A 13,026-nucleotide genomic window follows, 5' to 3' on the forward strand; every position below is an offset into this window, starting at 1 on the left:
GGTGGGACTAGTGCAGATGGGACATGTTGGCCGGTGTGGGCAAGTTGGGCCGAAAGGCCTGATTCCATGCTGTATCATTCTATGACTTGCAGTCATTTAATTTAATCCATCGCATCTGTTACCTTTTCTTTAATGAAACTCCAAATCACTCTGGTCATTTCATCCCCATCCATTTCTACAACTGGATTATCTGCTTCGATTCGCCTTTTAGTATCTGCAAACAAAAAATAGTTTAGGTTAGTTGATGGTAGACAAAAATGCTGGAGAAACTCAGCGGGTGAGGCAGCATCTATGGAGCGAAGGAAATAGGCAACGTTTCAGGTCGAACCCCTTCTTCAGACTGATGTGAGGGTGGGGAGGGGTGGGGGGGGCAGGAGGAAGAAAGGAAGAGGTGGAGCCAGACGGCTGAGGGAGAGCTGAGAAGGGGAGGAGAAGTTAGGGACTACTTGAAATTAGAGAAGTCAATGTTCATACCGCTGTGGTGCAAACTGCCCAAGCAAAATATGGGGTGCTGCTCCTCCAATATACGGTGGTCCTCACTCTGACCATGGAGGAGGCCCAGGACTGAAAGGCCGGATTCGGAATGGGAGGAGGAGTTGAAGTGCTGAGCCACCAGGAGATCAGGTTGGTTAATGCGAACCGAGCAGAGGTGTTTGGCGAAGCGATCGCCAAGCCTCCGCTTATTAGTTAACTAGGTTAGTTGATTGTTAGTCTAATTACAGAGGTACAGAGAAAATCTATTTTATTTTTTCCAAAACACTACTGAAATCTTTTAAAACATTAAAAGGAAGCACAGTGGCATGTGGGCATGAATGCAGATGGGGGGGAAGGGGGAGGGAGGGAGGGTTGGGGGACGGGTCTCTTGTAGGAAATCACACATCGTGGGAAAAGGAAGAGAGCAATTTGTATTCATGATAATGGATTCATCTGAAAGTGCTGAAATTCTGGTCATTCAGAATATTGGTTTCATCTTGGCCCTGATTTTCAACCCATGGGTTATCATTTTAAGAGGAACCGCAGGTCAAATAAAGTTAATGTCGTCAATGTTAATGATTCATTTATACTTTTTTGTCACACGTACCTATGTACAATGAAGTGCTTTGTTTTGCAGACAGCCCTGTAAGATCATGTAGCGGACCTTACCTTGACAAGTGTCGCCATGTTTCGGTGCCGACAAATTAAATTACAAGCCAAGTCATTCATTTTACAAGCCATGTCAATGATTTATTACACAAGAGACTAGAAATCATTTCCATCTGCTCTTTAAGGAACAGCATAAATAATAGTGGGTTTATTTGAAAGTGATAACATTCTGGTCATTCAGAATATTGATTCCATCAGTTAATGTAAAACCCACGTGAGTAGAAAGAAACTAGTACAGATGCTGGCTTACACCAAAGATAGACACAAAAAGCTGGAGTAACTCAGCGGGACAGGCAGCATCTGTGGAGAGAAGGAATGGGTGACGTTTCGGTTCGAGACCCTTCTTTAGACTGAGATTCGGGGAGAGGGAGACAGAGAGATATGGAAAGGTAAGGTGTGAAAACACAGATAAAAGGAGACGATGTTCAAGGAATCACAAGGATCAAGGAGACCCCATCTCGTTTTGGGGTCGAGATAGGGTCTCGACCCGAAATGTCACCCATTCCTTCTCTCCAGAGATGCTTCCTGTCCCGCTGAGTTACTCCAGCTTTTTTGTGTCTATCTTCGGTTTAAACCAGCATCTGCAGTTCTGTCTTACACATATATTCTTCTGCTGTAGGTTTGTGAACACAAGGCTTTTTTTTAATACACACATACACTACTGCTTGGACCTTGTGTGTAAATGACTGTTACTGTGAGGGATCCACACTCTACATAGACATGAATGTCATTCCCTACTACTCAAGAACAGGGTTTGTCCAACACAATTCAAAATGGTTAAGCCATATATTTTGTGCAGCTTTCTCTGTAAATGAAGTTACAACATGGCTGGAGTGCCGAACACATCTGGAATAATTTGCTGGTCTGTCAACGTTTTAGATTTATAAAAGGTCATGCCAGCATTTATAATACATGGTGCCTACGAAATCTCAAAAGGCACTTTATTCTCCAACTAGAGGTGCATCAGAATAGTAAAATTAAACGAGAACTTACCAGTTCGAAGTTTGATCTGTATTTTATGAGGAGTTACGATGAGGGATTACGTGAAGAACCCGTCCAGCACGCATGCGCGACATACTTCAAAGCAGTGGTGTGGAATCACAGGAAACACAATAATTGAAATAAACATAGTAAAGAAAAGGAGAACTAAGATACCAGTTGATCTCTATAATTGAGGGTGGGAGCGGAGGGCACGTAATCCCTCATCGTAACTCCTCATAAAATACAGATCAAACTTCGAACTGGTAAGTTCTCGTTTAATCTTACGATTTCACTTCGGAGTCACATGAGTGACTACGTGAAGATTTTAAAGCTCTGTGATTTCAAACCGTGTAACAGTTCATACTTCACTCGCTGCCGAAGTCATTCGAGGGAGGAAGTATGTTATCGTAATCAACCATGAATCTGTTTGTAAAACAATAATGGTATTTATTAAACAATAACAAAAAATAAAAATGCTCCCCCGGGCTTAAATTATATATTTGCAGATTCTAAAGCTCTTTCTGCAAACAATACAGGTTCTGCCAGCGGCTTATTATAGAACGTTTGGAACGTTTTCTGCATGGACCACCCCGCTGTAGCCAGGATGTGGTCCATTGGCACGTCCATCCTCTTAGCCGCTGATGTGGATGCTGCCCTGGTGGAGTGAGATGTATATACATCAGTATTTACTCAAGCAGCTCCCAATACCTGCTAGAGCCATCTTGAGATAGTTTGGCTCGTCACCCGACCAAGAGGTTTCTTGTGGCTGACCCATAAGGCTTTTTCTCTCCCTCGGGGATCTCTTGTTGTGTTGATGTAATTTAGTAAGTGGGTCATGACACATAACCGTGGTTCAGGTGGGTATGCCCGGAAATCCAGAACTAGGCCTGATGTTCCTGGCCTGCTCTGCTTTACCAGCTCCTGAATGGTGAATGAGACACGGTCTGGTGTTATAACCATGTTGTCCAGTCGCAGTAAGTGGAGGGACTGGACTCTCTGTGCTGAGACTAGTGCCATCAGCATGACCGTCTTCAGGGTTAGCTGTTCCAGGGTGAGAGACCTGGCTGGTGACCATCCCCTTAGGTATGTCAGGACCACACTGACATCCCAGATTTGGGTGTACCTAGCTCTAGGGGGATTGGAGTTGAATATACCTCTCATGAGTTTGATCACCAGTGGGTGAGACCCTATGGCCTGTTGTCCTGGTGCCTGTATTAAGTAGGCTGACAGAGCACTTCTGGCAGTATTGATGGCGCTGTAGCTCAGTCCTTCATTGTGGTGAAGGCCTGCCAGGAACTCCAGTACATTGGTTATGGTTGTAGATGAGTATGTAGTTCCTGTATTCGAGCAGTATCTTTCCCACTTCCTGATGCTCGATAGGTATTGTTTTTTTGTGGACATACAGTGGGACGCTGTCATCGTGTTGATGGTCCTGTCAGACAATCCCAGGCCCAGCAGTGGTCTTTTCATAATCTGCAACCCAGTAGTTTAATTTTATCCTGGCATGGATGGCTTATGCCTGATACCCGGTGAATCAATAGGTCTGGGCTACTGGAAAAGGTCATTGGGGTTTCGATTACCATGTCGAGGACCACTGGGAACCATGGCTGTGTAGGCCAGTCGGGTAATATCAAAATACCTGAAGCAGAGCCAATCTGTATTTTGCGTAGTACCTGACTGATGAGGCAGAAGGGGGGAAAGGCATAAAATAAATATTTTCCCCAGTCCAGCGCGAATGCATCTATCGCTGCTGCCTCAGGGTCTGGTTCCCAAGCGACATACATTGGTACCTGGTGATTTAGTCTGGATGCAAAGAGATCGATATCTGGTGTGCCATATTGCTTTGTAATTTTAGCAAATGCTTTGGGATTTAACATCCATTCGGTGTTATCATTGAATTTGCGTGACCTGGTGTCTGCCACTGTATTTAGCTTACCTGGTAGGTAAGTTGCTGATAGCCAAATATGTCTATCGACACACCATTGCCAGATTGTGTTGACCAAATTGTCACACGATATCGATTTTATTCCACCCATATGGTTAATATAGGCCACCACCGTGGTATTATCAATCTGTAAACGATCATGCAAGTGGTGCATATTCGTAGAATATGCTTTTAAACCATAAAACGCACCCAACATTTCCAAATAATTTATGCCCAGTGTCTGTAGTAAAGATGATTCTAGGTTAGTCCATCTACCACCCGTGCTGGATATGGTATTAGTTGCTCCCCAGCCTTGAGCACTGGCATCTGTTTGTATAGTTAACGTTGGGTTATTGATGATGATAGGGCTGGAACTATGCCAAATGTTCTCTATCCACCATTGTAGCTCTGATATCGCTTCAATGGGTAATTTCATGACTCGGTCAAAGTGACCTGCATAGAAACATAGAAACATAGAAATTAGGTGCAGGAGTAGGCCATTCGGCCCTTCGAGCCTGCACCGCCATTCAATATGATCATGGCTGATCATCCAACTCAGTATCCCGTACCTGCCTTCTCTCCATACCCTCTGATCCCCTTAGCCACAAGGGCCACATCTAACTCCCTCTTAAATGTAGCCAATGAACTGGCCTCGACTACCCTCTGTGGCAGGGAGTTCCAGAGAATCACCACTCTCTGTGTGAAAAAAGTTCTTCTCATCTCGGTTTTAAAGGATTTCCCCCTTATCCTTAAGCTGTGACCCCTTGTCCTGGACTTCCCCAACATCGGGAGCAATCTTCCTGCATCTACTATTTTGCCAATTACTCTTGCCACTTGTCGGATGGTTGGTCGATCGCTAACCATTAAATTATTACACGTCTGTGCCAATTCTGCTGCTTTATCTTTTGGCATTGTTACAGACATGTGGACTGAGTTAATTGTGAATCCCAGATAGTCCATAGTTGTGGATGGCGTCAACTTAGATTTATCTGGATGTAAGACAAATCCCAGGGTTTCAAACAATTGTTTGGTAGCTAATAGAGCTGATTTAGCCAATTCCATGGTTTTGCCTACTATTAGAATATCATCAAGATATGCCATGACAATATGTCTCTGTTTTCTTAATGTTGCCAAGGCTGGTTTTAATATCTTGGTAAATAGTCTTGGGGCTGATGTTAATCCATAGGCAACGCTTTAAACTGCCATAGTTGCCCCATCCAGGTAAATTTCAGGTATCTGCGATGATCCTTTTGAATGGGCACTGAATAGTAGGCATCTTTTAAATCGATGCTTGCCATAAAGTATCCTTTGGAAATCAGTTGTTTGGCAGTTACAAATGTTTCCATTTTGAAATGTATATACTTAACAAAGGTATTTAGTGAGGTTAAGTCAATGATGATGTGACATCCACCATCTTTTTTGTTTTTGGTAAAAATATTTGAGACAAATTCCAAAGGTTCACGTTTCGATTTCTCAATGATACCTTTTGTGAGTAACCTCACCAATTCTGCTTGACCCTCTAGTTTTTCTTTGACTGAGAGGGTAAAGACCCTTTGTGGTGCATGCTGAACTGGTGGCATTTCTTGGATGAATTCTATTTTATATCCACGAATACTGTTAAGTATATAACTATCATTTGTGATAGATCTCCATGCTTCCATGAACAGGTGTAATCTCCCCCCTGTTAGTACAGTTTCCCCACTTTTCATATGCTGGTAGGAACCAGACCCACCTACCTCCATAGTTATGGGTGTGTGCCTTTCTTCGGTTTCTTCATCTGATGTTGTGTTGCTGGATGTACTGCTGGTTGGGGGTGGCGCATTTTCCATGGGGCTCTGGGCCCTGGCCTAAAAAAGGCCTTCGGGGATGGTATGCGGACCCCGAGCTTTCACCAGTCCCGTGGGTTTGACGTTGACTGGTGGACGCGGTGGGGTACTGCCGTCTGGGCTGTGTGGGTCTGCTTATTCCGGGGCCTGCCCTCATGAGGCCGAATGCTTTGGACTCTTCCTCGAGGTATTTTACTTGTTTTGACAAGTCTTTGCCAAACAGCAGGATCTGTGGCTCTGAGGCCGGTGTTTTGCACAGTCCTGCAAATTTGGGGTTGAGGGCAGGTCTTATTATCTCCTTACGGAGGTTGTTTATCTCGTATTGGGTGTTGCACAGCAGAGCTAATGTGCCTTGCTGGTTTGTGGTCATGTCCACCCCATCCACGGAACGAGCATAGGATGTGATAGCTGACGTCAGGAGCTTGAGGATACGCTGCAATTTCAGTTCCTGGTTTCGGATACTCTGCCCAACGTACCCCCAGATTTGGCTGTTGACGGCCGGTACGTTGAGCAAAATGCAGTTCTCCGGAGGCGAGTAGAGTTCTAGTGCCTCATTGACTACCTGTTCTTGTAGGGGTTTGAAGGACAGGTAGTCAATGCTGGCCGCCAATTTTGGCTGCAACGGCCGCCCCACTCGTGGTGTAGCCACGTAGCGATTCACCACACCCAGCAGCTCTTCCTGGTCCTGTACGTACTCCCGACATCTTCGGCCAGTGACCCCTGTTCCTGACCAGCCCAGTCCTGGTCGCCAACGCTGCCCTCGGCTGAGGGGGAAGCGATGATCAGTGCATTGTAAGGCACTGGGGGAGTGCCTGAACTCCCTTGGCGAGACTGCTCCAGCTCCCGAAGCAAGTCTCGCTGGAGCATTTGCTCCATGAGCCTTTCCATGCGGCTCAGGCGGCTGCCTCTGCCGCTCTCGGGTGGAGAGTCTTCCTGGTCAGAGTCATCAGTGATTACCAGCCGGTTAGTTTTCCTTTTTGATTTGCCTCCAGTCCGCTGCTGTTGGTCAGGTTGCACTAGCGGGACTGGGCTCGGCTCGGTATCACTGATTGTGGACCGCAGCGTGTGCGGTCCAGGTGCCGCCTCTCGCCCCCCACTGATGGAACGCTCCTGTTCTGTTGGAGTCAAACGGGGGGGCGGTCTTTTTCCCTTGTTGTGCCTTGCTCATTTTCTCCATTTTTTTTGTCTGGAGAGCACAAAGAATAACAAAGTTTTCCAATAACGAATAACGAGAGTAAGTACTTACCTGACGGTCCGTCTTTTTAAAGCTTGTAGCGGGAGCGCCTGTACTCCCGTTCGTCGTTGTTGCACTGCGTGAACGCTCATGTCGTGCATACGTGCTGGACGGGTTCTTCACGTAGTCACTCACGTGACTCTGAAGTAAAATTTACACCTCAAAGCTCATACCCATAGTTCTTAATCCAACTGGGAAATACCAGAGCTGCCAAGCCGCATCGAGCGTGAGACTCACGCAGTTCGCCCAATTCTCACGCTGATCACAGAATCTCTCACGCTCTGTCGTGAAAAATTCTGTGATCAACGAGAATTTCAAAACTACTATCAACTGCTTGTGTGCTCATCTGTTGATAAGACAGCAGCATTCTTATTCTCTGTTATTCTTACTTGACCGAACTGTCACACACCTCCAAACCATGTCCCCATGCAGATTTACATTGAAAGACACGGCAGTGAATGAGTGTCACCCAGCGCAGCAAGTGAGGCCATGTCCTGCTCCAGGCGGCAGTCGGAATTTTAGGAATTGCGGGGGCTGCAGCCCCCCCCCCCCCCCCAAAGAATTAAGGGGCTGCAGCCCCCCCACTTTTTTGGCTAGAAATGTTTCAATATCTCCAGCTTTGGACAAGGCGCTGCTGTGCTCTGAGCAATCTGGTCATGGGTGTTGGTGAGCCGGGGCGGAGGGATGGAAGCAGAAGCAGCGGCGGGGGCAGATGCGGACGGGGAGCCGGTGAGTGTTTGTGGGACATAGACGCACCCCCCCCCCCCCCCCCACACCCTACGCTCCTCGGGCTTGGTCTCTCGCAATTTCTCCCACCCAACTCTCACCCAATGTTGGCAGCCCTGAAATACACACAATGCTGCAATAGCTCTGCGGGTCAGGCGGCACCCCTGGGGAACATAGATAGATGATGTTTCAGGTCAGAACCATTCTCTGAAGAACCAAACATCACCTATCCATGTTCGCCATGAAAACTCCAGCATTTTGTGCGTTTCGTTGGTAAACCAGCTTCTGCAGTTCCTTATTCTATCTGTCTACAGTTCCAGAAACATAACCATTCACTCGGAAACAGATCTGTTGAAAAAGAAGCATCTTCATTTTTTTGGGCTCTGGAAGGAATATCTAGTTTGTGTTTAACCTACACCTCCTGTAGTTGGTTGAAACAGTCCTGGAATCAACCAGCAAGGCCCAGAGCAACAGTGCAGCCTCAAACACCATATGCAAGTCATGCAAGTGTTTAAGTACTGGAGAATCTTAACAGGATGCTGTTACTTGGCACAACACCCCCTAACATAGGGGGGGACCTCATTGAAACTTACAGAATAAAGAAAGGAATAGATAGAGTGGATGGAGAAAGGATGTTTCCACTGGTGGGAGAGACGAGGACCAGAGGTCATAGCCTCGGAAATTAAAAGGCGCTCTTTTAAAAAGACGAGGAGGGTAGTTAATCTGTGGAACTCTTTTCCACAGAGAGTCATGGAGGCCATCAGCAGATATTTGTAAGGCAGAGATAGACAAGTTCTTTATTAGAACGGATGTCAAGGGTTATGGGGAGAAGGCAGGAAAATGGGATTAGGAGGCAGAGATCAGCCATGATTGAATGGCGGAGTAGACTCGATGGGCCGAATGGCCAAATTCTACTCCTATAACTTGTGAACATGCAGAGGAAACTGGCTAGTATGTTTGAGGTTTCTTTATCTTTTTAGTTTTAGTTTAAACATACATCGTGGAAAAAGGCCATTCTGCCCATTGACTCCTCACCGGCCAGTGGTCCCTGCACATTAACACTAGCCTACACACACAAGGGACAATTTTTTAAAACATTTATACCAAGCCAATTAACCTACCAACTTGTACGTCTTTGGAGTGTAGGAGGAAACCGAAGATCTTGGAAAAAACTCATGCGGTCACGGGGAGAACGTACAAACTCCGTACAGTCAGGATCGAACCTGGGTCTCTGGCGCTGTAAGGCAGCAACTGTACCGCTGCACCACCGTGCCTCATCTGTGTGGGAGTCCTAGAATCTACTAAACATCGGCAGCCGAATGCAAGACCGCTGGCAAATCCTAACAAAATCCAGCCCATTAAGTTTAGTGTCTAATACCCGCATTGTACTGTTGACAGTTTCTTCCCATTTTCATACTTATACCTTGACTTTTGGCTCAAGCGGGAAAGTTGCACCCTTGACCGCATGCTAACCACGGGTTGAAGAAAATTATGAGCTACTAGACTAAGTGGGACCCGTTGGGTCCCAGCATCACACGGGAGGGCTGGTCACCAACGCAATATTCCACCTCGCCACCAATTCCAATATTGCTCGCCAGTGAGGGGGGGGGGGGGCTTTCTGTTGTGCTAGTATGGGTGTTGCGGGCCGAAGGTACTGGTTTCCAGAGGGCTAGTATAAACATTGTGGGCCGAATGGATTCTGGGGCTGGTGCAACGATTTTAAAAGCCAAGCCAAGGCAAACAATTGGGCTGCAGCCACCCGACAACCAAAATTCATTTTGTGAACACAAACCTGTTAAAAAGGCGAGGCAAACAATTGGGCAGCAGCCACCCGACAACCAAAATTCATGTTGTGAACACAAACTTGTTAAAAAGGCGAGGCAAACAATTGGGCAGCAGCCACCTTACAGCCGCATCGAGGGGACTCACCATGGAGTAGGGGGCGCTGTCCTGTGCATGGCTGCCCAGCTAGCAGCTGTCTGTCTTTTCATCTTTTTATTTTAATTTTAAGTTAGTTAAAGTGATTTGTTTGGAGGTCTAGACTTTTTTATGTGGGGGGTGGGGGGGGGGGGAGGGGGAAACTACCTTTCAGGGTCCCTACCTGGTCGGAGAGGCAGCTTTTCTCCGGGCTGCAGCTTCGACCCGTCCTCGCGGCAGCGGCACAGCGCTGGAGCGCTATCGCGGAGCGGGCGATGCCTTGCCCGAGTCACCACGCTGGAGCTCCGGTGAGCTGAAGATCGCTGAGGAAAACATCGAGGAGCTGCGGGACTGTGGAGCGACCAGCTGCGGGCGGCGGCGCTGAACTTTACACCGGGAGCCTGGGATCTCTCGATGAGATCGCCAGTTGTGGAGCTCCAACCGGCGCGGCCTTGTTGGCTTCGGAAGCCGCGGCCTCCAGTACGGAAGCGGCCGTTCCAGGGTTCCCAAGCCGCTGAGAGGACTCTCCCAACGCCGGAGCAACATCACCTGGCGAGAACGGCCTGGAACATCGGGCCTCCGTAGAGGCAACTGTGGAAGCCTCAATAGGCCCGACTATGGGTGAACTGGGGTTGGGGACTGGACTTTGTGCTTTCCCTCATAATGGGAACCATTGTGGGGGGATGTTCTTTATGTTTAAATCTCTTATTAATGTTATGTCTGTATTCCTTCTTTATGTGCTGCAAAATGGCAAGAAGCATTTCACTTCACTACACCTAGGTGTATGTGAATGTGACCAATAAAATACCTTTGATACCTTTGAGTAGACGTGCATTCAGTATTATTCGCAGCTCAGAGAGCGTGAGCCTCTCGCTTCCTGGGTCTGGCAGAGACTGAGTGATGGACTACACTTCCGGGTTTTATAGTCCCTCCCTCCTGCCGCCAGCGGGGGCAGCAGAGAAAATGGGGATTTAAAAAAAAAACATTAATATCTCTCTGATTTTTCATCGTTGGGAAAAATCTTCCGGTCCTGGAAGGCGGAGGGGGGCTCTGAGCGAGGTGGACAAAAATGATGGCCGTAGGTGGTGGCGTTCTCTCGGAAATCACGCCACAGCGAACCAAAAGCGGTCAAGATCAGACTTTTAGTAATATAGATATTACTTTGAGTAGAGAACAGAATGTGCATTGTTTGTGCCCATGTTATAACAGTAAACTCTCAAGTGGAACCACATGCATAGATATGACAACGAGGAGGAAAACATACATTGCTGTGCACGGCCTGTTTCATAACAGTACAAACATGATGAGAGAAAATAAAAAAATTGTTTGCAACCGAGGATTTCAATCCACATGAATATAAGAAAAAAATGTACAAACCACACAATCCTGCACCTATTCCATTATTCAAATGGATCATGACCTAGAAATCCCTACACATAATTCTAACCAAAATCAAAAATGCTGTGCAATCCAGTGGGAGGTGGGGTACTTTTGCAAGGATGGCGGGGGGGGGGGGGGGGGGGGGGGGGAGAAACAAAAATAAAAGCAGCATATGTTATGTTGCTCCTATTTTGGGTAGTGTCTTCTTCTTAGGCCCCCTTCGGTCATGGCTGACCATGGGTGTCTCCAGGGTGCTATACCATAAATGGAGGTCGCCTGTGCGTGACTTTGTTTAACGTGGGGAGACTGTGCACAGACAACCACCCCACGGGCCTTGACAGATCTGGGTCAGGATCCAGTAGCATGGAGTCCAAGACGACTGGAGACCCTTTTCTGCTGCAGCCTTCATCCGCCTTCCCAGCCATTATGACGCTCCACTAAGGTCAGCGATTGTCCTCTGCCTGTTCCACCATTGAGGTATTGGTTGGATTTCTCTTTGTCAGAGACCTCCCCCTCAACCCTACCACCATGGGTGGCCCTACCAGGAGCATAGCTCCAGACGGCATCGCTCTCAGGATCTCAGGACCACACAAGCTTCTCCACCACGACAAGGTGACAATCCACCGAGAAGTGGATTAGCTTAGAACCAACAAAAAAGGTCCTAACATTTTGGTGGAATTTTTCTTTGTCACAGCAAATAGTTCCTGCATAAACCTGTCCTGAATGGCATCTACTGTAATACAACATGCTTTTGCCTCCTTTACACAATTAGCCTTTGTCACTTACTCCACCCATCTACTAATTATCCTCTCCCCCCTCTCACCTGTATCCACCTATCACTTGCCAAGCTTTTCCCCATAACAAATTTGTCCAGTCCAGTCCTTGCAACATTCAAAAATTCCTGCAGCACCCATTTCAGATTGCTTTAGCATATTTAAACAAATATTTAAAAATATACAGCTTTTTAAATTTTTTACGTGATCAAAAATGTCAACTATCTTTATTTGTTTCCCAAACTTTCTTATTCAATATATTACATCTGTTGCCAGCCCGGTTTGTCCGTTTTATTTTCCCCCTTCACTTCCAGTCCCCCCGCTCTCCACTGCAATCAGTCTGAAGAAGCATCCCAACCTGAAACATCACCTTATTTTAGTTTAGAGATACAGTCCCACCGAGTCCACGCCGACCAGTGATCACCCGTACACTAGTTCTATCCTGCACACTTTACAAAACCCAATTAACCTACAAACCTACACATCTTTGGAAAGTGGGAGGAAACCGGAGAAAGCCCACGCAGTCACAGGGAGAATGTAACTGGTGGCGGCGCGACTCGTTGCAGCGGCTCCTACAGCCTGTCTGTCTTTTTTTTATTTTTGTCTAGTTAAATGTAGTGTTTGTGTTTTTTTAAGCTTGGTTTTAAATGTGTATATGTGGGGGGCGGGGGGGGGGAGGGGGAAACCGTTTTAAATCTCTTCCCTGTTCGGGAGACCCGACCTTTTCCCTGTCGGGTCTCCGTTGTCGTTGGGGCCTAGCACCGTGGAGCGGCCTCCAACCTGAATGACCCGGGGGCTCGGGAGACTGCGGATCTGCGGACTACTCACCATCGTGGGGCTGGCCGGCCTCGGTGCGTGGGGAGCGGTGGTGACTCGCTGCTGCGACTCGACTCCTGGGGCTCGGAGGCTCCAGCAACGCAGCCGCAGGTCCGGTGGACTGTCGGGACATCGGGAGCTCGCGGGTCCGGGGGGAGAGAGAGACCGCTTCCCGGAGCTCCCGCAACGCGACTTCTCCAGTCCGTGTCGCGGGGTTGGAACGACCCGGACCGGGACCGTACATCACCTGGCGCGGCTTCATGGCCGTGGGACTCACCATCGCACGCTGGGGCTCCGACCTTGTAC

At 47.6% G+C, this 13,026-nt stretch overlaps 1 protein-coding gene across 1 annotated transcript in view; it reads right to left on the reverse strand.

Moving 5' to 3' along the window:
- Window positions 1-13,026, reverse strand: part of LOC116971478 (isocitrate dehydrogenase [NADP], mitochondrial-like) — a 77,014-nt gene that overhangs the window by 56,241 nt on the left and 7,747 nt on the right. Inside the window, exon 2 of the mRNA XM_033018694.1 lies at window positions 123-214. Within this exon, the coding sequence (XP_032874585.1) occupies window positions 123-214 (92 nt within the window). The remainder of the gene's footprint in view (window positions 1-122; window positions 215-13,026) is intronic.

This window comes from Amblyraja radiata, chromosome 3, assembly GCF_010909765.2.
Source record: "Amblyraja radiata isolate CabotCenter1 chromosome 3, sAmbRad1.1.pri, whole genome shotgun sequence".
Lineage (NCBI taxonomy): Eukaryota > Metazoa > Chordata > Chondrichthyes > Rajiformes > Rajidae > Amblyraja > Amblyraja radiata.